Below are 26,049 nucleotides of genomic sequence, written 5' to 3'. Positions count from 1 at the left end.
ACACACACACACACACACACACACACACACACACACACACACACACACACACACACAATCGTCCTTCAGTCTCCATGTGCAGGGTTGTCCTGTGTCCATGTGAATGCGATAATCTGATGATTACCCTGATCCAATTAGCTAAATCAGGCACCCCGCTGAGTTCCCAGAAGGCATTGCTGTTTGATCTTTGATCAGTCTTAAGTAGAAACAACACAACACCAATATGTCCAACTCTACTTCACAGGGCTAGCTTCCTTTATTAACATTTTCATTTACACAATGGCATCATCATCCTTCTACACAACATACAGAAAGAAAAACAGAAGGATTTCTCATAGCAAAACATTTTCTTTACAGTAAATAAAATAATTTAAATGAATTACACTGTTTAAAAAAAGTTATGTATCAATACTATACTATTTACAAAGACAACAGTAGCCTGGGTGTTGGTCTATGAGCATGTAGGTATGTACAGTAGCTCTTGATAATCCAATAAGAGAATGCTGATTGGACCTGCTGAGTGACCTCACAGAGCAGAGGGCTGGGGTCAGAGTTCAGGGGTCAGAGGCCAGGGGTTTAGCTGCCAGTCTCAAATGTCCTCAACTTTGGGGTCACCCCTGGTTCACCCCCGCCACGTCTCCTTTAGCCCCTCCACCCCAAACTTCAACAACATCGGGTTAGCATAAAATGGTTCCACCTCTTCCAGCCCAGGAGTCTCCAGCCCTCCTCCCCAAACTTCAACAACATCGGGTTAGGGTGAAATGGTTCCACCTCTTCCAGCCCAGGAGTCTCCAGCCCTCCTCCCCAAACTTCAACAACATCGGGTTAGGGTGAAATGGTTCCACCTCTTCCAGCCCAGGAGTCTCCAGCCCTCCTCCCCAAACTTCAACAACATCGGGTTAGGGTGAAATGGTTCCACCTCTTCCAGCCCAGGAGTCTCCAGCCCTCCTCCCCAAACTTCAACAAAATCGGGTTAGGGTGAAATGGTTCCACCTCTTCCAGCCCAGGAGTCTCCAGCCCTCCTCCATCTCTCAAATGAACAGTTAGAAATTAAGAACTTTAAAGAGGTGATATCTGGGGTGTTTCAGTCCTTTTTTTTGGAATTTTCTATGAATTATCTAATAGAAAAAACTGCACTACAGGTGGATCCCAAAAATATATTCCTTGGGCTATGAATGAATGAACATTTAACCTTTCCACTTTAACCTCCTCTCTGAGAAGGGGAGCGGGCCCCACGCAGCCCCACATTATCCATAAAACACAACATACCTGGTTTCCTGACCTTACTCTTAAAAATGCATTTTCACAGTACAATGCAAAACATCTGACATTATGCATTTTCATGACAAAGGGTGGTGTTTAGTTTTTCCCTCGTTTTATAGAAAATGGGGTAAAAATAAAATATGAAACAGAGCAGAATTATACAGAATGTAAGAAAACACACAGAAAACTGAAGCAGAGTAGCAAAGTTTGGGGTTGGAGGTGTGTGTGTGTGTGTGTGTGTGTGTGTGTGTGTGTGTGTGTGTGTGTGTGTGTGTGTGTGTGTGTGTGTGTGTGTGTGTGTGTGTGTGTGTGTGTGTGTGTGTGTGTGTGTAAAAGGTATGAGTGTTAGAAAAAGTGTGTATTGTGTGTGAGTCTGTGTGTATTGGAGTGGGGGAGGGCATATTGGAAATTGGTTCTAATGTAACTTATACACACATTCGTGCATTCGTACATTCAAAATATCGTAAGTGCTGACATGTACTCAAGAGTCCATTTTTGTCCATTTCAGTTTTCCCTTCAGATGGACAGAATTGTGGGTGTCGGGCATGTATGTGTGTATTATGTGTGTATTTTGTGTAATAAATGCAAAGGAGGTGTTCAATCTGCCTTTCTTCCCTTCGGTGGGAGTGGTCTCAGTTTGTGTCAACGTGTCTTGTTCAGCTCCCCGTGGCGACACCATCCACTTCGGCCTCGTCCACTGCATTGCCTTTACTCATGGCTTTCATCTTGTCCATGATGTCAGTAAACGTCTCCTTCACTGTCTTCTCCAGGATCCAGCCTTCGCTCTCACACTCTGGGTCCTCTGGGTTGGCCAGGTTAGACAGGGAGGTATTCACGTACTGGAGGCCGATCATCACAATAACCTACAGGGGATAGAGAGAGACATATTAGTTACAGCTAGCCTGGGCTAAGACTTACAGCTAGCCTGGGTGAAGAGCTACACCTGGCCTGGGTGAAAAGCTACAGCTAGCCTGGGCTAAGACTTACAGCTAGCCTGGGTGAAGAGCTACACCTGGCCTGAGGTAGACACTAGCTTCAGCGACTTGCTCATGTACTGGAAGTGAAAACCCATAACTAAACCTAACCCCACATTAACCAACCTACAGGGGTTGAGAGAGATAGCCCACAAGATGACCACTAAAGCGTTACCAGCCATGTGCACTACCACTGTAAGCCTGCCTCTACGTGTGTGTCTGTGTTTACCATTGTAAACCTGGCAGGTCTGTGTCTATGTTTATCATTGTAAACCTGGCAGGTATGTGTCTGTGTGTACCGCTGTAAGCTTAGCAGGTGTGTGTATGTGTGTACCGTTGTAAACCTGGCAGGTGTGTGTCTGTACCTCTGTAAACCTGGCAGGTGATGGCATCCCTACAGCAGAGAGCAGGAGGCGTAGAAGCAGGTATCATGACTAAGGCAGGAGGAAGGGTTGGGGTGGAGAAGGTGGAGGTGGAGGGGGGTGGTGGAAGGAGGTGGTGGAGGGAGGTGGGGGGAGCTGGAGGTGGAGGGAGCTGGTGGAGTTCGTGGGGGGAGGTGTAGGGAGGTGAGGAAAGTGGAGTGGGTGAGGGAGGTGGAGTGAGGAGATAGAGGGAGGTGAGGAGGTGGATGGAGGGGTGGGGGGAGGTGAGGGAAGTGGAGGCAGGTGGAGGTAGGTGGTGGAGGAGATGGAGGGAGGTGGAGGAGGTGAGGGAGGTGTGGAAATGTACATTGAGAGTACAGGAGGACACCATGCCAGGAATTCTGGATCTAGCCAGGCATCTGGGGCATCTTTGTCCACTCTCAGCGACAAACTTCATCACAAAAAACACCCCATGCCTTTTAACAAGCGAGTGAAAGGGAGTATTTGTCATGTTTTGTCATTGATTATCATGTCGTGTCCCTGTGCTTCCCTTCTATTCGTTTCCCTCTGCTGGTCTTATTAGGTTCTTTCCCTCTTTCTATCCCTCTCTCTCCCCCTCCCTCTCTCCCTCTCTCTCTCTCTCTATCGTTCCGTTCCTGCTCCCAGCTGTTCCTCATTCTCCTAACTACCTCATTTACTCTTTCACACCTGTCCCCTATTTTGCCCTCTGATTAGAGTCCCTATTTCTCCCTCTGTTTTCCGCTTCTGTCCTTGTCGGATCCTTGTTTGATGTTTGCTGTTCTGTGTCCTTGTTCCGCCCTGTCGTGTTTTTGCCTTCTTCAGATGCTGCGTGTGAGCAGGTGTCTATGTCAGCTACGACCTGTGCCTTCCCGAAGCGACCTGCAGTCAGTGGTCGCGTCTCCAGTCGTTCCTCTCTACTGACGAGAGGATTTCAGTTTTCCTGTTTTGTATTTACCTAAGATAGATCCAGGAATATCGTTTTTGTTTAAGACTGGAATAAAGACTCTGTTTCTGTTAAGTCGCTTTTGGGTCCTCATTCACCAGCATAACAGTATTTTGACAAATTCTATTTGGATAGTCCATCTGTAGATGCTCTACAGACTATATTTTCTTACCTCCAGAATAGTGACCAGCAGCACCAGGGCTCCTATGCTGTTCATCATGCCTCCGTAGTAGGAAATCAGAGCGTCGCGGCAGCCCCGTTTCCAGATGTTCAGGTCCTCGGTGTGGTGGTCGTAGGAGTAGTGGGCCGTGTTGTTGGTCACCTGGTACTGGATGCAGGGCCGCGGGGAGCCGGGGTTACAGCAGCTGAATGGAACAGCATCCATCAGGTACTTCCCATCCACGTTGCTGCCGATACGACTGGGGGTCAGAGGGCAAAGGGCAGATTTTATGGTCAGGGTAATATATAAAAAAAGCCCTACCCAATCCATCCATAATAATGTATTGTAAGCGTGATGAAGTCCTAGTGAACTACCAGTATTTAGAAAGGTAGTATTAGGCTGAAAGACCTGACACAACCCTAGCACAACCCTGACACAACCCTAGCACAATCCTGACACAACCCTAGCACAACCCTGACACAACCTAACACTGCTTTTTCGTGCTCTTTCCATGATAAAGGGTTTGCAGTGCTTGCATTGTTTCTGACAGAGCTGAAATCAGTTCACATTGTACCTGGTAAAGAGAGGATCATGAAGCTCTATCAGTCTCTCACATGCTGTTTGAATGGGATTAACCCCGTTAGCCCCTCTCTACTGGGAACACTCTGCTCTCACTTTGGATTTGGGAAGAAACAGTGCAAACGAATACTGTCATTTGCTTTCCAAAAAAAGGTGCATGAGCCAACTGAGAATGAAGAATGAACTCTTGCTTACATTGGGAAGAAACTATGATACTTTCACTACATCTCGGTCTCCAACACAAACAGATGAGCACACTGAAGATGAGAAAAACATTCAGCAACTCTCATTGAACACACGTCCTCATTGGTAAGACATCTATCTGCCACGGACTCAGAAATTACAACAAAGGATTATGGAGGATAATGAACCACACCACTTACAAAGGATCTCTCTCAGAATGACTTTCCTCCACTACACTGAGAAGGCATTTCAGAGGATGTATTGAAATTCAATTCATAAATTGATGGTTGATCCATTACTTCGAATGATGATGAATTGCCCAAATGGAATTAGTCTGCATACTAACTAATCGATGGCTGGATATGCAGTAGTAGCTAGTTAACCTAGTTGTGGCTTGTCAACATAGTTATAGTTGACAGGTAATCAATCAAGCAGTTTGTTGATCGTCTGAGTAGATGTGGATTATCCCCATAAGGTGAGACTGACTGGACTGACAGTGACAGCAGTAATCTCTCTGATTCTGTAGCAGGGAGTGTGCATTTGGCCTTTGGGTGGTCTGACGGTAGGGTTTCAACTGTGATTGACAGTTGTAGGGCAGTTGTAAATTAGAGTCAAGCAAAGAGTAGTCTGATGGGATCAGAGATGAGAGAGTGACATGGATATGAATAATTTCCAGTCATTCCCAACAACAAGGACATAGAATAACACTCTGTTGGGAATACTGAAAATGCTTGATAACGCTGACACTCTAGACAGGACCGATTTTCTGAATGAGGTGTATTAAAGTAGGATTGGAGCCACTAAGGACTCACAGGCTCGCACACACAAACACGCACACACACATTCACACATACACATGGGTGCACGTACGCCTTATACCACTTACTGCCCCTTTAGACAACCACAACTACACACTTGATATCACTTACACTGAAAACCAAAACTTGAAACACCTGAATCCATACACACCTTACACCTGACACACTGCAAAACAGACCCCGGAATCATTCCCTTTCAACTCTCACAGACTGAATCTCCTTCCCCCACCTCCCGTAAGCCAGACACTGTTCAGTAATCCTTTAAACAAACCCACATGCACACACCACCATCACCACCTCTAACACTAAAATCTACTGACCCTGTAATCCCTCCACCTTATAACAAAAAGTGGCCCTTTTATATTACTTAGCCCCCCCCTCCTCGCACCTGCAATCCCTTTATACTGAACACCCATTAAGAACAGTCAACCCCCCCATAAACTAACTCTACAATCTCCATTCATACCATTTGTTGGTGTGGACCTATTATAGAGTCATCTTATTTCAAATAAAACGTACGTCACTATGTTTAACACTGATCTAAGGTCAGTTAAACACTGATCTTTAGAACTGATCCTAGATCTGTTGCTAATATCATGACTCACTCTTTTACTTCCTTGGCACTGAAGTCCAGGTAGCGATTGCTGACCCACTGGATCTCGAACCAGTCCCTGAAGTTGTTGTTGCCGCAGCAACGGAACTCCATCTGCATCTGGTCCAGGGTTCTCTTCATGTAGCAGCGTCCCGGCGTGTCTGTGTCCTTGTAGAACTTCAGGGCATTCTTCAGGCCCTCGGCCAGCGTGAACTGGAGAGGGATCCTCATTAGGAAGCAGAGCAGAGCCGTCAGCACCAGGAGACAATTGAAAACCACACAGGAGACTAGGAAGGGTTTGAGCATAGGCTTCCACCTGGAGAACTTGATAGGGTCCAAGGAGTCGTAGCAGATCTTGCCTCCCATGGCGTTGATCCCACAGGCCAGCAGCCCCACGCCGATTAGTAGGTTAGGAACGAAGTGGCTCTCGTTGTTGTCCATCATCTCTGAGCGCTTACGCAGCTCGATCTTAAAGAACAGCCCCATGCTGAAGACCAGCACGCCTGCCATCACTGAGAACCAGTACATCAGCCATACAAACTGGGCCAGTTTCACCCGCTTCTTCAGGTCAAACTTGACCTTCATTAGTGCCATGGTGGCAATTTAGGGAGATTCCTAAAAGGAAAATACACTACTGAGATGAGATATAGCTCTAATGTCTGAAGGTCTGGTCCTTCTTTTGGATGTCCAAGGCAGCAGAGTTTCAGCAGGGCAGGAGTGTCAGCTCAGCCAATGATCTGTAATCCATCCCAGAGAGAACGAAAGGTAAGGAAAGAGGAGTTATTTCAGGGCCCTTTCCTCTCTCATAATGGCAGGACCCTAAAAAGAAAACTCACCAAACTCATCCAGACGGATGACAGAACACAGGGTCACACTTTTTCCCCTTGCCTGTGTCCCAAACTTTCCCTCCAAAAATGTCAAAATCAACAGGTGAGGCTAATTGTGATGTCCCTTTCCCTGGCTGGAGGAGGGTTGAGGAAGATCCTCCAGATTCCAGGCAGAGGGGAGGTGCGTCATGATAATCCCCTGTAAGCAGTCTGATCCCATTTACAGAAATCCCTCTCCAGAAGATGAGCCAGGCCATAAACTGCTGCCAGGATAAATAATTGGTTTGAATGCTCACATGGTCCACGGTCGCCCCAATTGAACTCACCGGGGGCCGTAAACGAGGACAGTTAATGGTTAGTGGTTAACAGCGAGCCGGTAGGTGGAACTAAGACGTGCTGCGATGTTGACATGGGTCCTCTGGTTCAAACGAGGCAGGATGTTTGCAGTGTAGTCAGTGACACGATTCAATAAAAACAACCAAAAAAACTGTAAGCCCCTCACAGACAGGCTCTGGAAGAATGGATCCTTAGAGTACACTACAACCACTACACCTTAGAGTAGACTACAACACAGTCTCCCCATGACCCACTTAGCTACACCTGCATTCAGCAGCCAACATAAACAACCTGGCAGTCTCTCACCAGAGGAATCTACTACAAAGCAGGATCAGATAACTTTGATCAACAACCAGAAAGAACTATTGATTTTCTGATTCATTAAGAAAGCTAAACTGAGACGTTTTTTGGGCTGTTAAGACAATTAAACCATGCACATTTCTAGCTTATATTTAAAAATAAAATAAAAAGTAATTTCAGAATGATAAAGCAAGTTAGCTGGCTAACTCATTGATCCTGCATTGTAATATACCCCGCTGTAGTAAGGAAGCAGGCAGATTTAACTATGTAGGTATTTGTGTCTGGACTGAATGAACTGTGTAATGCTTCTGGCAGTTTGGTGGACCAAAAACTAACTTCTAAAGGGGGCCTCTTCATTGCACAGCAAAGCTAGGATTGTGATGTGTACACTATATAAGAGAAGGGAGATGTGTGTGGTTATGTGAGTGTCAGTGCATTCAATCAACTACATGATGGCAGGTGCACATGTGAGCTGCACAGGGACACACAACAGGCCAGCAGACCTGATATGACATCTTTAGAAGTTGGCAGAACTTATGAGAGAGAAACCAGAGGAGCATACTGGTGTTAGAGTAGCTGAGGGCAGAGATCAGCACTGTCACAGTATGATAATAACCTCTAATACATGTCACCTTTCTCATGGTAAAAGTGGGGACAGGATGTGGAATAGAGAAGAAACAGTTAGGGGCGGCTTCCCATACACAGATTAGGACTAAAAAACACATTCAATGGAGATTCCCTATTGAACTTGCTTTTTAGTCCAGAACTAGGCTTAATATGCATCCAGGAAAACCACCGCAAACTTTTCAGTAAAATATTTAATGTACCATTAAAGACAAACTGACAGATTTATTGGTTTGTCAACCAAACCCTTTATTTACATCTTTACTAACACTCACCAAGACCACTTCCACAGATGAGAGAACAGTGAAAGAAATGGGTTTTGAAAACATGAAGGTGTGGCTATTATATTTTTTTAAAGGACTAAGGTGGTCCTTTCTGATTAAATGAACGTGTAACAAACTGTGTTAGTGACATTACCTGTGGTTAACGTTCTAATTGTATTGCTCAGAGTAGGGTAGTGAGAAAGCAGCAATGCGTAAACACACACACTCCTGTCAGGACATTATGAAACAACCCATCAGCATTAGTCACATAAGGCTTTGTCACCATCAGGACTGAGTGATTGTTGTTGTTGCAAAGTCAACTACATAAATTCCAGAAAATAAGAAAACACTATTCATTTGTTTGATTGACAGGCTCTTTATTTATGTCTCTAGGAGTCCCATTCAGTTCTTCTCTCAGCTTCTGGGATGACACACCAGTTAGGTGATTGGGTCCCTATGGCTAGCCAGTTAAAATCATCCACCTGGTTCCAGTTGTTCCTCTCCCGGTCCAGACCAGACACCTTAAAGTCCTGGTCCAGACCCGGGTAGGACCAGGCAAAGGGGGCGAAGCACACCCCTTGACAGTCTTCTATGATGGCACGGCTAGTGACGTGCAGATAGACCTGTGTGTCAGTAGTGTGGTGAGTCCGTAGCTGCTGGCAGGGGAAGGAGAGGGTGCTGCCGGTGCAGTGGTCGACGAATACAGAGCTGGAGACCGGCCCAGAGAAGATCTCACAGTTCTGGACGTGTTTGATGTGGACGGTGCTGGGGGAGCCCAGGAGTCTGACCTTGCAATTGGTCAGGTGGGTCAGGAGAACATCCTGTTGTTTGATCTCCTCCCCTGTCTTGGTCAGTACCTGCCAAAAACAAACAGTGGTCATCAGACATTTAAACTACATACCTTCAAAGAGTAGAATCTACAGCACAATTGACTAGAGACAAGCATTCTCATAAGAAATAATTTAATGAATCTTCTTATGTTAGGGACTTTTACCTGGGACTCAAAGTGGGAGAAGCCGCACTGCTCTGGGGGGCTTATGGCTCCGTCCACTTTAGTTCGGCCAGAATCCTTAGGCGTTACAGGTGACATTGGGTCCGCGACAGGTGGATCTACTTTGGGTGTATTTGCTGCACGCGACCTAAAGGCGAACTTCTTCTTGGGGAGAATCTCATCTCTCTTCTCGGCCAGAGAGTTCTGTAGTTTCTGGAGCGCCACCTGTGCCTGTCTCAGCTCGTACTGCGGTAAAAACACCATGCTGTCGTTTAGAAACTTCTGGAGCTGTTGTGTTTTAGTAGTCACCTCCTCCAAAGTGTTGGTGGCCAGGACACGGTCAGTAGCCCCCGAGCAACCAGCCAGTAACTTCTCGATAGCCGCCCTTTCGCTGCCGAACGTCGCGGTGAAGAACCCACTCTTCTCCTCCGTGACAGACTGGCTCTTTTTCACCTCTTTCTTTCTCTCCGCGTCCTCGAGCCTATCCTGTTCCCGTTTCAGCATCCTCTCCGGGATCTTCACGCCGAACTCACTCGGACCAGAGTCTCCGTTTCCCTGACAAATACCACTCTCCACATCCATATTCTCGTTTATGTTGTTTGTATCGGCAAATGCGGAAGAGATAATGTCGCTTCGTAACAAACGGCCTTCTCATTGGATAAATCCCTCCCCTCTTGTGGCTATACTGTCACTTAATTGGTGGGTTATGGAACGGCGTTTACTACGTTCTCCCCACTCTCACCTAGACTGGTTGACGCGCGAACCAAAAGTCACCAGTGCCCACGAGGGCTGGTGTCAGCCAGACCACACAGGTTCGTTCATACACGAGTGTTTCTGCAACCCATAACAAATATCCATCTATAATGATTCCAATGTTCTATCGTGCCCTACTGCGATTTAAATCTAGGCGAATATAAAACGAATCTCAGAATAGTAAAAGAGTATATCAGGGGCCACCTTCACAGTAGATGTAGAAGGGTGTATTGATTCCTCAATGTCACACACACCTCACTTTCATATACAGTAACTTTTTATTATTCTGCAGGGAGGAATAACTGTACTCTTCCAAAGGAGACAGCTGTAACTGTTTTTATGCAATAAATGAAATGGGTCTATATTATATGGAATAAAATAGGCCTACATGAATTCTCACCACAATAGATTGAATTGCAGTATATGTAGTTGACCCCAATCTCTGATTGAAACATGGTGTACAGAGCAGCACTATGAATAGGATTACTTATTAAAGATTTTACCGCCCTCCTATATGCCCCTGGAGGGTATATGAGTGGGATAACGCCCTCGTTTTGATGATCTCTTTGTAGTCACAATGTGCAGTCAATCCTCCTCAATTACTTAAGCAGCCACATCAAGGTGTGGCATCTATTAGTGGCCCCCTACCGTTCATAATAGCCAAGTGTACAGTAAAACAATTTCCTATTCATATGGGAGAATTTAAGTATCTGTTAAGTAAAAAATGTTTTTATAATGAATGGTAGAACATAGTTTTTCAGTATTTATAGTTTAGTAATTATTTGGTTGTACTATGTGAGTACTATGGAATATTGCAATGCTTTCTGTAGAATGCTCTGATGTTGCTGCCTTCTGCTGGAGCGGCACTACCCCGACTACCCGTGCTGTGATGGCGAGGAAACCCCGTTGACAAGGCACTGCTTTTTCATGACGGTGAGTTTCCCTTTGAGTGTATTATAATTTTGTGATAAAATTTCAAGGAAAAACACACACAACCTCCTTCCTCCCTTCCTTCTGGGGGGGAATAGAGTGAGAGTGGAGAGAAATATATCTGAGACAGAACAGGGACAGTGAGAAAAATATATGAGTGGGAAAGGAGGGAGGGAGGAGGAGGAGGGGGGAGCAAATTAAAAGTTGCCAAATGGAGATATTGGGTTTCAAGAAGAGTGAGACAGGAGTAAGGGTTTGCCTTCTTTCAGTCGTCTTTATGTTATGCTAATCGAAATAAATATTTATGTCTCGACGCTGTTTAGTCCGTTAGCCGTGTCAACGAATTCTGTCCGACGATTCTAAATAGGCGACAACGGAGCTAACCTAGAACAGGCCGATGTTTACCAGTAAAAAAAAATCATCGGTCAAATAAGTAGCCCCAAGAGCTGCTTGATGGAAGACTCCGCGCTCTAGTAAATTCCACGATTGAAATACGTCTGTTCAGCAAATCGAGAGAAATGTGACGTTTTGCATGCTGGCAGATGAGCTAAATACCGTAGAAGACAAGTGGTAGCCTTAGTCTACCCCAACAGAGAAAGAGCACGTCAGCTAGAGGCTGGAAGGACAGGCTTTTTGTGCTCGAATGCGATTCATTGCCCGTCGATTCAGTCTATTTTTGGACATAAAAATAGCAAGCTGTACATTAACTGGCTTTCTTAACGACGCCAAAGATTGAGCGCTGTGCCACGACTGTCGTTAGCTAGCGGTTCGACTCAGCACAATGCTAAGATTTGGGAGGGTGTTATTGCGATGTCGAAATTCAATTGGAGCAAAATGTTTCGACTATTCTTCGGATGAGCTGGTTTAGCTATCTCTTCTTATACGCCTACTCCGACCACTGGGCGAGTTGTAGGGGGGGGAGAGGAAATGCTATATTTTGTGTTTCTTTTGCATTTATTGGCCAGCTAGCTGACAACGTTCTAGCTAGCTGCTTGTTTTCCCACATTCGGTCAAATTTATCTAGTCAAATCTTTGATATTTCAAAGCCAAATGACAGGGTTTTTGACACTGCGTGTGAATTTGGACAGTTAACGTTATTTGACACGTACAAATGCAATGTTTAGTGGTGCTAGTTCGCCACTATGGCATAAAATAACCAGTGAAATGGGCAGAGGGACATTATAAAGCTAGCTAAGGTTAGCTAGTCGCGTAGCCAACGTATACTACGACGCCATCAGATGATTTTCAACTAGCGTTTCGTTAACTAACAAGACTTGAAGGGACCATCCAAGAGCGCGTGTATCGGTTTAATTTGTGAAGTAAAATGTATTGTTTTGTTTCCTTTTTGGGGTGTGGAAAACTGCATATAAAGTGCCACGCTTATCTGCGTATGCCATATGTCTGGTTAAGGACAAACTAGCAGCCCAACTATTGAAAATACAACTAGTTTCGCAATTTCAAAACGGCCAGTTAGATCTGATTAACCATAGTCGTGTAATTCCCTACATTGAACTACTCGATTGTAGCTGAGACTTTGTCGCATTGCTTTGAGTCTCATCAGGCTTTTCTTTCTCAAATAAAGATGGTGGCGGAGTCGCCATTTTGTTTCATACTTGCTAAATTTTTCCAGACTGATACGGGAGTACGAGGCTACATCACTGATTTGACACAATGTATCAGATTTGTAATTCGACATGACGTCGAATGAACGGTACAAATAAGTAAAAAAAATAAGTCTATAATTGGGACACATCACAGTATATTAGGCCCCCTACAATGGCAATCCATTTTTCAAAGCCCCACCTTGTTTAACCCTGGCATTGCAGCTCTATGAATTAACCAAATAACAGTTTCGCCCTTGAGAATAATATGATACTATTGCTATTCACTGTTCTATGGCCCCTTCCGCCATGATACAAGGTCAACATAGGAGTTAGTTATGTGGAATGTTGGCTATAGAACAAATTTAAATGCTTTCTAAACGTTCAACTCCCAGACAACCTTGAAATTGAACAGGGTGGAGTTATTTACACCGATGGCCATCTTCATTCTATGGGAGGTGACAGGAGAGACGACCAATGTGCAGGAGAAGGGTAGGGTTCGGGAGCGTCACTCGCGGTCTGCTGTAGAGCATGGTGCTTGCAACGCCAGAATAGTGGGTTGAATGCATACGACTGTAAATCGCTTTGGATAAGAGCGTCTGCTATAATTTCATATATTATTACTCTCAGGGAATCTGGATACTAGGTGGAGGGATAGGGGCAATACTGTACGTACTGTTCTCTTAACCTCGCTCTCTCTTTCCTGTATCTCTCTCACCCTGCTCCCTTCCACTCCAGCACAGAAAATAAAGGGTGGTTAATTAATGATTCCATGCTCGCTGTCAGAAAGCTGTGAGTGTTTTATTGCGTCATTACCAACTGTCACCACACACCACTTCCTTGGCCCACTGTCAATGTTTCTGCATTGCTCTTTAGTGCTCATAAGCATTCATAAGAATTGTTGCCGCAATCTAGAGTAGTAACAGGGGTTTGAATAAAAACTCTTATATTGCCTTTGAGCTTTTTAGCATAGTTACAGAATGTATACAGTTAAAAGCCTTAATAGAATATTTTCCACTTATCCTTCCTTCCATTACACATAATTTTTCTCACATCATCCTTCTCTCTGCTCTCATCCAGCTCTCTCACCTCGTCCCTCTCTGCTTTCACCTCTCCTCTCCCAGGTGTCATGGATGATGAGGACGATCGCCGTCTTCTGGATATTATAGGGTAAATCTATCTGACACATAAATCACAAACATAGTCTATAACATATCTAACACTAAGGCATTCATAATGGCAGGTGGAACAGAGAAGTATGTTTCCCAGGGGCTACAAATGTTAACTAAATTGCATTAAAAAAAAATTAATTCAGATTGTCTCTCACTCAAGCTCCCTCCCTCTCTCCTTCAGAGATGTGCAGGCATTGAATGACTACCTCCACGGCTCCACCAACAAGTCTGTGAGTGTTTTCGCCCTCTGGTCTACTAGTTCATCCATGGCCATTTCAACTAACATAATATTTAATAAAATTAGCAGGCTGCTTTGTGATACAGGTGAAGTGACAGTGTGTTTTCTCCTTCAGATTGAGGAGGATGATGTGACGAACGCAGCGTATGGCTCTGCTGGAACCTTCTTCACTAGTAACACTGTGAGTCGTAGTAAACCTTTCCTTACCTGCTGCCAGTGGGTTTATATACCGACGGAGCCTGCATAGTTGCCCGCAACATACCACCCTGCATCCCGCTGCTGGCTTGCCTCTAAAGCTAAGCAGCTTCAGTCCTGGTCGGTCCCTGGATGGGAGACCAGATGCTGCTGGAGTGGTGTACGGGGTACTGTTCCCTCTGGTCTAGGGAGATCCCAGGGCAGTGAAGGGGACTTTGCCCTGCCTATCGTGCAGTCTTTCCAATGGGACATTAAACGGGTGTCCTGACTTTCTGTGGTCATAAAAATCCCATGGCACTTATCATAAGAGTAAGGGTGTTAACCCTGGTGTAATGGATAAATTCCCAACCTGGCCACCTAATCATCCTCCTAATTTGCATATATCACTCCTCACCACCTGATAGCTGATGTGTGCTGAGTGTTCTGGCACAAAAATGGTCGGCGTGCATCACCCAGGTGGGGGCTAGACACTGACGGTGGATAAGGTGAACTTCCCACTACTATGTAAAGCACCTTGAGTATCAATTATAGTTATAAAGTGTTTTCTTTTTTTCTCTCTCTCAGGCTGGCTCTAACTCCGGCCTCAAAGATAGCGAGTTTGAGGATTCAGCGGGTGCTGGCCTCCAGCTTTCCAGCAGCCTATCGTTCATCGAGGATGAGCTGGGGGGAGGAGCCTCTCCAGGAGGAATGGATCTTGGAGGAGGAGAGGATCAGCACTTTGACATCCTGCAGAAGTCTCTCATGGAGGCAGACATCACTGAACAGACTCTGGAACAGGAGGCCATGCTAGACTCCCAACCACCTCCCCCTCCGGCCCCCTCCCCGTTCCCCGCCCAGCTGGTCTCGGGGGGGTACAGCGGCGGGGTCACCACGGCGACAGCAGCGTTTCCCAGTGGTCAGTTCCTCCAGGGCGTATCCCAGGTGTCCCAGCTGCCCAACGGCCAGGCAGGGGGGCACATCCAGGTGTTGGGGTCCTTCGGAGGTGGTGGTGTCCAACAGATCCTCCTCCGGCAGGGTGGGGAGATTGGGGGGGTGATGGGGGGAGTAGCAGCAGGGGGGCAGGTGTTCGCCGCCTCCTCCCAAATGGGCCAGGTGAACCAGGTGGGCTTGCCCTTTAAAAATATCCCCCTGCAGAACATCATCATCCAGAGAGGACCAGGGGGCACCCAGGCCCTGGTCAGACCTATCCAGCCCAAACCCCTTCAAGCTGGGGCTCAGACAGTCTACAGCCTGGGACTCCAGACCACAACCACCACCATGGTTAATACTGCGGCCCAGGGACACTACACAGCTAACGGCTCCATCCTGGTCCACTCTCCGCTGGGGCAGCAGACCCAGGGACAACAAGCCCAGGCCAACCTGGCCCCAGGGCAGTACCTGGTCCACCACAATGGCTCCTCAGACCCATCCCAATCAACCATGGTAGCCAATCAGAACACAGTGCAGCTTGTCACCGGGCAGAACTTCACGGCGACCGCAGGTGGTCAGCTGATCCAGGTGGGAGGCAGTCAGGTGGGATTAGGAGGAGCCATGACCCAAAAATGGCAGACTTTTCCTGGTACTAGCCCTGCCCCCATCCAGGCGGCATCAAATCAGGGGTGTCTGACGCTGGTTGGCACAGCGACCACAGGGGTTCGGGGTCAGGTGTCGTGCAGCCCAGTGCAGCGCCTCGTAGTGACTCAGAACAGCAGCTCCCTCTCCCCCATGTCTCTCTCTGGTACTGGTACTGCCACACAGGACGAGGAATACTCACAGGTACTAACTACAACTCTCTACCCCTCGTTCTCTCGCTCTCAAATATTACCCTCTTTGTATTCGTTTCTATAATATATTTTGTTGTTTTCTTCTCCACTTCCTGTCACAGGCTCAGACACAGCTTGTCAACCTCCTTGGAAACAAAGGTTTGTGTTTGTATATGAGTTTGTGTGTCTGTGTGTAGTTACAGACATATAGAAACCCCTCTCCTGACTCCTGTTTCCCTTTTTTGTCTCCTAGCTGTGAAAACAATGACCTCCATGAGCCAAGACTCCCTGCTAAACACACAGGTAGTCTACGTGTTGCACACGTGTGTGTTTGTGTGTTAGTTTGTGTGCGTGATGATGAAAATGACGTGTCTCTTGTAGGTCAGCGCTCAGAAGAGGCCGGCCCCTCAGCAGCTCACCAGAGGAGCAATGTAAGTAATCTATGTTTGTGCGTATAAATCAGTGGAGGCTGCTGAGGGGAGGACGGTTCGTAGTAATGGCTGGAATGGAATAATATCAAACACATGAAAAACATACGTTTGATACCATTCCATTCACTCCATTCCAGCCATTACTATGAGCCGTCCTCCCCTCAGCAGCCTCCAGTGGTATAGATGTGTGTGTGTGTATATCCACATATGCATATATACTGATTGTATGTGACAAGTGTACAATGTGTATGTCTACAGGATGCTACATCAGTTGACGATGGATCGTTCAGGGGTTCTGTCACCTGACATCACCCGCTTCACCTCATTGGATGACGCACTGCACAGACTCCTCCCCTACCACATGTTCCACGGTGCTCCGCCCAACAAGGAAGAGTTTTCTCAAGGTCAGAAACCTCCCCTACACCGTGTGTGTGTGTGTGTGTGTGTGTGTGTGTGTGTGTGTGTGTGTGACACTGTGTTCTGTCTGTACCAGTGGATGATGAGTTTGAGACGATGGCGACTCAGGTGTTGAAGAGAACCCAGGTTATGATCAACAAATACAGACGACTGCTGATGGTGGAGGCTGAGGTGAGGACACGCACACACACACGGACATAAGCACATACACACAAATACTTGTTTCTCTTCAAAATTGTAAGGATGTTGCTAAGTCCCTCTTTTCCTGCAGCGCTCCAGTCCCTCCTCAGAGATGGTGATGATTGACAGGACCTTTAACCAAGAGGAACGCCAGAACCTGACACAGGACAAACGTATGATACTGGTTGACCCAGGTGAGGAGGAGGGAAATGGCAGGAATGTGGATCATTCATAAGGTGTGGACCATTATTTTTCATCATGTCTCTTTCTCCCTCTCTCTCTCTCCCTCCATAGATGGCTTCTTGGAAGATTTCTGTTGTGCGGTGAAGCCGTCTCCCCTCTCTCCCCCCTGCCTCCCCTTGGACCCTCTCTCCTCCCCCTCGTCCAGCCATGGCCATAGACAGTCAGTGAGGGGGGTGACCACAGACCCCCCTTACAGGACAGACCCCCAGTCAGGCTATGGAGACCCGGGGGGAGGTAGTGGGGGAGGAGGAATAGACTCTTATAAGAGTATCATTGACCTGAAGAGGACTCAACATAGCAACTATGGAAACAAAGCTGCTTGTAGCAACAACAACAACAACAGCAACTATCACCTTGGAAACGTGGCTGCTACGGCCACAGCGGCAGTGTCGACAGGGACGGAACAGACTCAGCACCTGTCTCACCTGTCCTCTCACCCCCAGGCCCCCCTACCCCTCCCTCCCACCCCGCCCGACACAGACTCGGTTCTAGAGGCAGCCGTCAACAGCATTCTAGAATGTTAGACAGACTGATGGGCAGACGTGCCCATCACTCTATCGTTCCATTTCTCCATCTTTTCCCCCCAGGGATTACATGTTTGTTGTTTATTTTCTGCTTCTCGCTCTCATTGTCAGTCCAGTTCAACCACCTCTGAGTTAGTTACAGCCATAGAAATATAATCTAGATTGTATTTCTATGGTTACAGTATTATGTTTACTGTAGGACAGCCAGGGGTCATGATCTTTGTGACATCATACTGCTCTAACAATGGAAATACATGTCCTCTAAGATGGAAGGCAGGTGGGAGGTGGCGAGATCAGGTAGGACTATTTTAGCCAATGAGAGGGCAGATACGTGTGTGATTAACAGGCTATAGAGATAGATGGACGACTCATCTCTGTATCTGTGCCATCATAGCGTCTGTGACAGCATGGGCAGCACCATTGAGGCTATTTCCATTTTAAAGTAGTACATTTTCTTCTTCATTGGCCGATTGCTTCCAACTCAATAGGAATCCCCACCGAGTTGGCTACTTTAAATTGGTGGAAGCCCCAATGGCCACTTTAAAACAAGTTATATCCACGATGAGTCCTCTATATACAGTATCTCTATGACAACAGGTACAACTCAGATATTAATGCCACGTGTGTCCACTTATATCAGTGCATTTGTAACAACCGAACCGTTGCAAAACTTCTATTTGATCAAATAAGCCTCATGTAGCAAATGAGCAAGTACATTTTTTGTTGACCAAATTCGACACCCTCTCTCATTGACCTCTATACAAAAATTCCTGAACCCCAATGTTAGGCTACGTCCCACAATGCTGAAGTTCAGGGAGGAGGAAGATGATGATTCTGTGCCTGAGAAATTCTACGTTGTCCTTGAAATGTTTACATGAAGAAGCCTTGTAAGAAATGTCCTTTTTAGACCTGACATTACACACCTACACATAAAATACAGTAGTAATTGATGGTTTTGAAAACTACAACAAATATAGCTATTTTTGTGTTTTCTACTTCAGTCTTCATGGTAAAGTCAAGCCAGAGAGACTCACTCACACTCTGTGTCTATAGAACGACTAAACAAGCAGCTTTTGGTTTTCTGTCAGTTTTGTCATTTTCTTATTTGGCATTTTTCTTTTGTACCTTAAAGGTATGTGACGCCCCTCTGCACTCACACACATTCACTCTCGTCAGAGTGTATTGGTGTTGGGGGGAGCTAACTCCTCAGATTGAGGGAGAAATGTTTCGACGTGTTTATCTTTTTGTTTCATTTATTTTTTATTTTTTTTATAAATCACTATTTGTGTTGTTAGGGATGTGTGTCCCAGTGCAACCACTGTAACCGTCGTGAGATTTAATGACCCTGGAAGGTCATGGGTTGTATGTGTATGTCTCTGCGTACGTACGCTGGACGAATGTTACTCATTACTTCGCCCACTTAACTTTCCTCTCCTCCATTCTATCCATCACTTCACTCAATCCTCCTGTCCCTCCCAACAATTATACCCCAATCAACAGGAGGAGAGAGGGGAGTGTCTATGCTCATAAATTGACCGAATGGACAGACTGAAGGCTTTAGAGAGAGAACACAGCTGTCTGTTTTACAGTTTGTCTCGTCAACCCTCTGTATTTCAGCCCTGGTCCTGACCACCTCCTTGTCTCAAATTACACCCTATGCCTGTGATAGTGCACTACTTTTGACAAGCTTATGTGGCGTGGAGCAAAAGTAGTGTACTTGATGGCGAACAGTCGTTTCACACAGGAGTGCCTAAGGTTGATATACTAGGCTCTTTCTGCCAAGGAGTGACACATTTTTACTTCATTACCCCCATTTTCACTGTTTACTTTTGTTTGTCTCACTCTGTACATGATTTGTATAGTTTTTATATATATATCTATATATATAAAAATGAAACAATATTTATACTTTTTTGTAAAGAAAAAGAATGTAAAAGTTTTTTTTTTGTATTCTGTTGGCTATGAAGTGTTCCAAGAGAAATCGTTACAAATACTGTCAGTTGTTCATTTTTAGTTTGTGTTCACTACAACAGAAAGAGAAAAGTCAACAATAAATTCATTTTGAATACAATCATAAATGGGCATAGCCTGATTCATTTGAAACTTAACCTTTCTCAAACATGTAGTATTGGTTAAACCTTCACAATCAGTTAAATACTGCAAGCACACACACTGTAATACTTGTTATTATAATATTACTATACTTGGGCAAGTTTGTCTCATGGCTGGTCATGACTTTACATTCAATCATTTGAGGCATTGATTGGGTGGGCATGCTACACACATTACTACAGTGTCAGTTTAAACAAAAACAGTCCAACAGTGACACTTGCTGGACTGTCTGGGAGTCTTTTAGGAGTGCTGAACTAGCTTTGACGCTGTTCTCACTAGTTTAGAGAACACAATTCATTTGAACTTGTCCTAGAAGCAGAAGTGCTGTAACATTGAGAGATCCTTCCCTTTCATAAACAGTTAACAAAACAACAGCAAATGCGACATAAATACTTAAGTTGTACACAAGGTTTACAAGAAATTAAACCTCAAACTGAAATGAGACCATTTCCCTCGGCACCTCAGTGATGCTTCTGTATACATCTCCTTTCACACAGAAGAATATATGTATAAAACCAAAGCGTTTTTCGCCATAGCTGCAGCTCATCAAATATGTCTCCTGTTGGAAAATGTTTCTCCACCACACCACTAGGGGCGCGCTCTCCGAGTGAGAGGTTTCCCCTTAGTTTGACCCCTACCGCTGGCGCTCAGCAGGGCTCAGTGGTACTTCCTCCAGCGGTCATGCTCTATTGAGGGAAAACACACAAGTCTGTAAACATAGAAAAATAAAGAAAGTCAAGTCAATTTTCTGAAGATTGAAGTCACACATGCACACTTACTGATGTGTGGGTAGTGCCAGGTGTAGCCCAGGATGCAATATCCTGCTAGCAGCATGGCCACTCCTCCCACTCCACCTTTCCTCACATCTATATACCTCCTGTAGTACCACTGCCATCCTAGAGAAAGAGAGAGATGGTAGATGGACCTAAAAGAGATATCATGGGATAACCGAATAGATTCACTGTGTGTGTGTGTGTGTGTGTGGCGCAGGGTTCTCCTACTGGCGTTTTATTTGGCACCCCTAAGTTTTCTGATAAAAAACATTTAAAAATACAAAAGAAACTACTACCATATGCCGTTCAAAGGCGCTTAAATCTTGTCTTGCCCTTTCACCCTCAATGGCACACATACACAATTGATGTCTCAATTGTCTCAAGGCTTAAACATCCATCTTTAACCTGTCTCCTCCCCTTTATCTACACTGATTGAAGTGGATTTAATAAGTGACATCAATATCACCTGGATTCATCTGGTCAGTCTATGTCATGGAAAGAGCAGGTGTTCGTAATGCTTTGTACACTCAGTGTACAAAGTGTAGTTGTTTCCACTATTTTCAAAGCAACTTAGTAGCTGGTAACTTCTTAATGTTTTGTATACTCAGTGTATGTGATCGTATACAAATGTAAACAAGGTTTAAAATTATGTTTTTGTCAAATATTATATCTGTTTGGGCTTCTTGCGGTCAATTTGCAGTCTATAAATGATTTGTAACTATGTTCCGGCCCCCTGACCATCCGCTCAATGAAAAACAATCGTCCTATAGATGAATCTAGTTGATGATCCCTGGTGTAGGGTGTCTTCTACCGCTGTTCAGGGCCTGTACTCCATTTCTGGGGTTGCAGGGAGCTCTGGTAGCGATCCAGCAAGGCAGTTCCTTCAGCCTCACCTCCCCTAGAGACAGTTTACCTACAACACAACATGCCAGTCAATCAGTGCTGGTCTCATCATCTTCAGGGAGTAGGGATGTCTATGGTTAACCAGTTAGTTAGTGCTGGTCTCCTCTACAGGGAGTAGGGATGTCAATAGTTAATGGATTAGCCAGCCATAATACAGTAGGACCAGATAAACACTACAGACCCATGATCCTCTGCTCAGTGCCATACTTCCTGGTGTCGAATGGCGCTTTCTCCCTTGTCACGCTCTGATTGGCTGTTGCTGACTCTGTCCTCACGGAGGTTTGACCGAGTTCTACCGTGAGCAGTCTTCTGGTCTTGTTATACAGATAGTCTTTGTTACGATCAGCGGTTGTGGTCTGAACACGGTCCAGTACTGTTGAAACGTGGTTGACCGTGAGTGGTCCCCTGTTGCTTGTCTTGCTGCGTAGACCGTCTTTATTGAGGTCGGAGGTTATGGTTGGGTTATGGTCCAGTGCGATTGTCTTGTTGTACAGCCGGTCAGGTTTGATGGTGGTGTGGTCCTGGATGCTGGGTCTGGGCTGACCACTGCCTGACCTCTGCAGCTTCTCTTCTCCTCCCACCTTCTCCCTACTGCTCCCCACCTTCTCCCTACTGCTCCCCACCTTCTCCCTACTGCTCCCCACCTCCTCCCTACTGCTCCCCACCTCCTCCCTACTGCTCCCCACCTTCTCCCTACTGCTCCCCACCTTCTCCCTACTGCTCCCCACCTTCTCCCTACTGCTCCCCATCTCCACCTCCTTCCAGAAGGGTCTTGCTTCACTCTGTGCCTCTGGTAAAGGTTCCTGGGATAGTGTGGCAGCAGCTCTGGCTGTCTGAGCGGATTGTTCAATCTGCTCCCTCAGTGAAACCTTCTTCTTAGAGGCAGCTTTGGCTTTAGTGCTCACTGGGGCTGTGGCAGGGACTGTGGCAGAGACTGGGGCTGTGGCAGGGACTGCTTTGAGTTTGGCTATCGCTTTGGGTTTTGTGTGGATATTGGCTGTATCTTTTGCCAGACTGTCCTTGGGGAGAATGAAAGTCTCATCAAGGAGCTTCTGCCGTTTCTTTGAAGTTGTTGTTGATGACAATGAGGAGGAAGGTGATGGTGTCTTCTTATTGTTTTTAGGAGTTGTCAATGATGATGATTTCTTACTCTTGGTTGTACTTGCCAATGGTGATAACGCTGGTGATGGAGACGAAGATGATGTCTTCTTACTCTTAGTAGAAGTTGTTGATGGTGATGAAGAAGACGACGATGAAGATGTCTTCTTGCTGTCCTTGTCTGTGATGAGGTCAGCTGGGCCAGGGAGGGTCTGCGAGCTTTGTGTGGTTGTGGCGACCGGAGCCATCTTGCATCTGGGAAGGTGGCTGTTCAATCTCTTGAAGTTTTTCCCACAGAACGGGCATGTTTCACTGGAGGACGACATCACTGCTGGAAAAGAGAGAGGATTATAGATTATGTAAATATTATGTTTTTATTATGGTCTGACAGAGTTTGACAAAGGATGAAATTATTTTCAGAATGTTGTCTCTTACAACCAATAACTTTCTAGCTTTAATATCTTAGAGAAAAACTCTACATAATCTATACATTAATATGTAATACATGCATTACTTTTCTCTCAATCAAATGGGTTAATGAGTTTGATGACCATTATTAGGCTTTTCTAGTCTGCATAGCCAGTCGTGCTCCTGACAATGGGAAATGCCATATTGGCTTACATAACCCGCATGACATGAGTCTTGAGTGGTAGAATCAATTTGACTTGCCGTTTGTTGATTGCTAGAACGAAACCAGGGCCGCTTCTAATGCTTATCTTCTTCTTGACGAAATGTAAACTGGTGCCATTTTACTGTACGCGTGGAACATTGTGTGCACAAGTTGTTTCAGCCATAACATTTTTGTCTGCTAAATACTTTTGGAAAAGACCCCTTGGGTAGCACAAGTAAACGCCTGAGAAAATTAGCTAGATAATTCCACATCGAAAATATTTTCAGCACAAATAAAGCTTTAGAAATGTCTGATATTATTTTCTCTAAACGAACTGTTATTGCACTCGTTATCCGATACAGCAATTGGTTAGAATTGTAACGGTAAAAACGAAACAATGTATCTCGTAGTCTAGAGAAAGTGGGCGTGGTAGTTGAAAAAATAGATCTTTGCTGACCCCTAGTGGAAGCTACACCCACAGATAGAACAATGAGACAGACATTTCACCGGATGTATAAATGTGAAACATCCGCTTGGTGTTTAAACTCCCTACCAAATATGGTAGTAAGCGGAAGCCCAGTGGCCGGCAGTGGGAAGGTCAAATCAAATGAAACGCGAACGAGCGTGTACTCGCTGCAATTAGAATGCACGGTAGTCAATGACAGCAAGTCCACTTTTCTCGCGTGTATGCGAAGCAATGCTCGTTCGCGTTTCGTTAGATTTTTTTTCCTGGAGAAGAAGGAACGATATGGATTTTGTGGGACATTCTGCAAATGTTCTCATCTATGAAACATTTGATCTCAATACAGTTTTGCAGACTTTACACTTTGGCAAAGCTTCCAAAAATTGCGTTGTTTAGAATGAGTGCAAGGGAGAATTGAGTTAGGGGCTCCCGAGTGGGCAGCGGTCTAAGGCACTGCATCTCAGTGCTAGAGGCATCACTACAGACCCGGGTTCGATTCCAGGATGTATCACCACCGGCCGTGATTGGGAGTCACATAGGGCGGCGAACAATTGGCCCAGCGCTGTCCGGTTTAGGGTTTGGCAGGGGTAGGCCGTCATTGTAAATAATAATTTGTTCTTAACTGACTTGCCTAGTTAAATAAAGGTTAAAAATAAAATAAATATTGCACACGCGCAATACAGAGTAGGCGTTCACTAACGGAAATATGCAAATAACGCTTGAACGCGCCAATAGGATCTCGCTAGCTCGTGCTTGGCTCTGCCCACGTCCTTGCTTGTTCTGCCAACTCTGACTCATTGTTCCCATTGAAAACGAGAGGCTGTGATCTATCTTGGGTTACTTATAAACATATTTGCTACAGCTCTAGCCTGAACAGAGCGACTGGAACCATAGATTATCTGTTTAATGCGAGTAAAGTACGTAGGATAAAACATGTCATGACAGGCCTGATGGAAACAGAAGATTTGTCAGTAAACTTTCAAAATCTCGACTGAAGAAAATACGCTAGACAAGGTGGGATCTTTTTGTGTCGGTAAAATTAATTATGCGAGAAATGTCGGTGTGAACGCTTTTATGCGCAAATATTAATATAACTATCATATCGAAGTAAATTTGGAGTCATTTGATGACATTGTATGGCTCTCCCACAACAACTCGTCGTGAAAGCATACAGTTTATTCGGCTACAGATTAAATAAATGATGAACTTCACAGGACGGTGAAAGTGCAAGGTGATTAGTTTGAAACTGCTTTCCAATAAATACCGAGGATCCTCTTATTCTGGTGACGTGATAATCGATGCTTGGCTGCCGTTTGCCAAATACAAATGATCTTGCTCTTCTGGCTATTATAATACTGTCATTAGACCTGTAACTGCAAACTGTTGGCGAGCCTGCACGTGTCAATACCAGTGTTCGTATATAACGCACATTTACTTTGTGTGAGAACCCAAGTTGAAAATGCGATGGAAACCCATTCAATTTGTATTTTTTATTCGCTACATGGGAATTTAACCGCAAAATGCACAACGTCACCACGCAGTTTTTTTTAAAATCAGTTAATGTGATGGAAACACATCTCTGGTGGGAAAATGCGCATATTGTTTTTATGTGGATTTTAACATTTGCATGAAAATCTGCCTATAGAGTACCACGGTATGAGTCGTAATACTAATGAAACATAGTGATCAAACAGTGAAATGGCTCCAATCGTTTTTTCCACTATTAATTTGCCCCCCATAAGGGATTTTAGAATTGTAGGAATACTTCAAATAAAGGCTGTTTCGTTTAAGCTTACCCTTGCGTGACGTTTTGATAACTGTAAATCTGTCTAAGACAAGGTTACTTATTAATATATTTGCTAAATGTAATAATGAATAAATTGGTAACATTCTTTAAATGGACAATTCTGCGAACTGTCTTGTGCAGGTTTTAAATGGACACAATACCTGTTAGCAAATGTAACAGTATAACTTTAAACCGTCCACTCGGCCTCGGGCGCGAACCAGGAACCCTCTGCACACATCAACAACTGACGCCCACGAAACATCGTTACCCATCGCTCCACAAAGGCCGCGGCTATTGCAGAGCAAGGGGCAACACTACATCTAGGTTTCAGAGCAAGTGACGTAACTGATTGAAACGCTACTAGCGCGTACCCGCTAACTAGCTAGCCATTTCACATCCGTTACACAAAGGCGTCAGCTAGAGATGACATGCAGGGATTTGTAGTTTTGCATTTAGTCTACTTTGACGCTAATTAGCATTTTTGCAATCAGAGTAAATAGAGCAGAATATATCGATAAGTCACCTTGTCCAAGATAATTTTACATGGTTATCAAAACGTCGCGCCAGGGTAAGCCTAGATGAAACACAGCTCTAATTTGAAGTGTTTCGAAAATTCCCTATGGGAAAAATTGGTAGAAAAAC

At 45.2% G+C, this 26,049-nt stretch overlaps 4 protein-coding genes across 15 annotated transcripts; 1 reads left to right on the top strand and 3 right to left on the bottom strand.

Annotated features, from left to right (window-relative positions):
- Positions 1 to 226: 226 nt before the first annotated feature.
- Positions 227 to 8,114, bottom strand: LOC129821911 (peripherin-2-like). The gene is made up of 3 exons (XM_055879687.1): positions 5,909 to 8,114; positions 3,736 to 3,982; positions 227 to 2,126 (listed from the first exon to the last, which is right to left on the bottom strand). Exons 1-3 carry the CDS (start codon positions 6,487 to 6,489, stop codon positions 1,920 to 1,922), a joined length of 1,035 nt encoding a protein of 344 aa, XP_055735662.1. The 5' UTR covers positions 6,490 to 8,114; the 3' UTR covers positions 227 to 1,919.
- Positions 8,115 to 8,199: 85 nt separating this feature from the next.
- Positions 8,200 to 9,906, bottom strand: LOC129821839 (tubulin-specific chaperone C-like). Its single transcript, XM_055879567.1, has 2 exons — positions 9,240 to 9,906; positions 8,200 to 9,102 (listed from the first exon to the last, which is right to left on the bottom strand). The coding sequence occupies exons 1-2, from the start codon at positions 9,816 to 9,818 to the stop codon at positions 8,635 to 8,637; spliced, it is 1,047 nt and encodes a 348-aa protein (XP_055735542.1). The 5' UTR covers positions 9,819 to 9,906; the 3' UTR covers positions 8,200 to 8,634.
- A 698-nt stretch (positions 9,907 to 10,604) lies between these two features.
- LOC129821227 (BRD4-interacting chromatin-remodeling complex-associated protein-like) lies at positions 10,605 to 19,740 on the top strand. Of its 12 annotated transcripts, none has more exons than XM_055878945.1 (13): positions 10,605 to 10,922; positions 13,264 to 13,312; positions 13,601 to 13,690; positions 13,853 to 13,922; positions 14,046 to 14,111; positions 14,690 to 15,880; positions 15,990 to 16,026; positions 16,121 to 16,170; positions 16,249 to 16,298; positions 16,557 to 16,702; positions 16,792 to 16,886; positions 16,987 to 17,089; positions 17,190 to 19,740. In XM_055878945.1, the coding sequence occupies exons 2-13, from the start codon at positions 13,293 to 13,295 to the stop codon at positions 17,660 to 17,662; spliced, it is 2,391 nt and encodes a 796-aa protein (XP_055734920.1). In that variant the 5' UTR covers positions 10,605 to 10,922; positions 13,264 to 13,292; the 3' UTR covers positions 17,663 to 19,740. The 12 variants fall into 12 exon arrangements, with proteins under 12 accessions (XP_055734920.1, XP_055734741.1, XP_055735193.1 ...); XM_055878766.1 differs by having other exon boundaries at positions 13,259 to 13,312; XM_055879218.1 differs by having other exon boundaries at positions 10,606 to 10,922; positions 13,645 to 13,690.
- si:dkey-21c1.4 (uncharacterized) lies at positions 19,657 to 22,874 on the bottom strand. Its single transcript, XM_055922504.1, has 5 exons — positions 22,206 to 22,874; positions 21,632 to 22,157; positions 21,359 to 21,460; positions 20,554 to 20,670; positions 19,657 to 20,460 (listed from the first exon to the last, which is right to left on the bottom strand). The coding sequence occupies exons 1-5, from the start codon at positions 22,872 to 22,874 to the stop codon at positions 20,432 to 20,434; spliced, it is 1,443 nt and encodes a 480-aa protein (XP_055778479.1). The 3' UTR covers positions 19,657 to 20,431.
- Between the last annotated feature and the right edge of the window lie 3,175 nt (positions 22,875 to 26,049).

Source organism: Salvelinus fontinalis, chromosome 1 (genome assembly GCF_029448725.1).
Source record: "Salvelinus fontinalis isolate EN_2023a chromosome 1, ASM2944872v1, whole genome shotgun sequence".
Lineage (NCBI taxonomy): Eukaryota > Metazoa > Chordata > Actinopteri > Salmoniformes > Salmonidae > Salvelinus > Salvelinus fontinalis.
The sequence above is the reverse complement of the archived record's forward strand: the minus strand, read 5'-3'. Positions and strand labels throughout refer to the sequence as shown.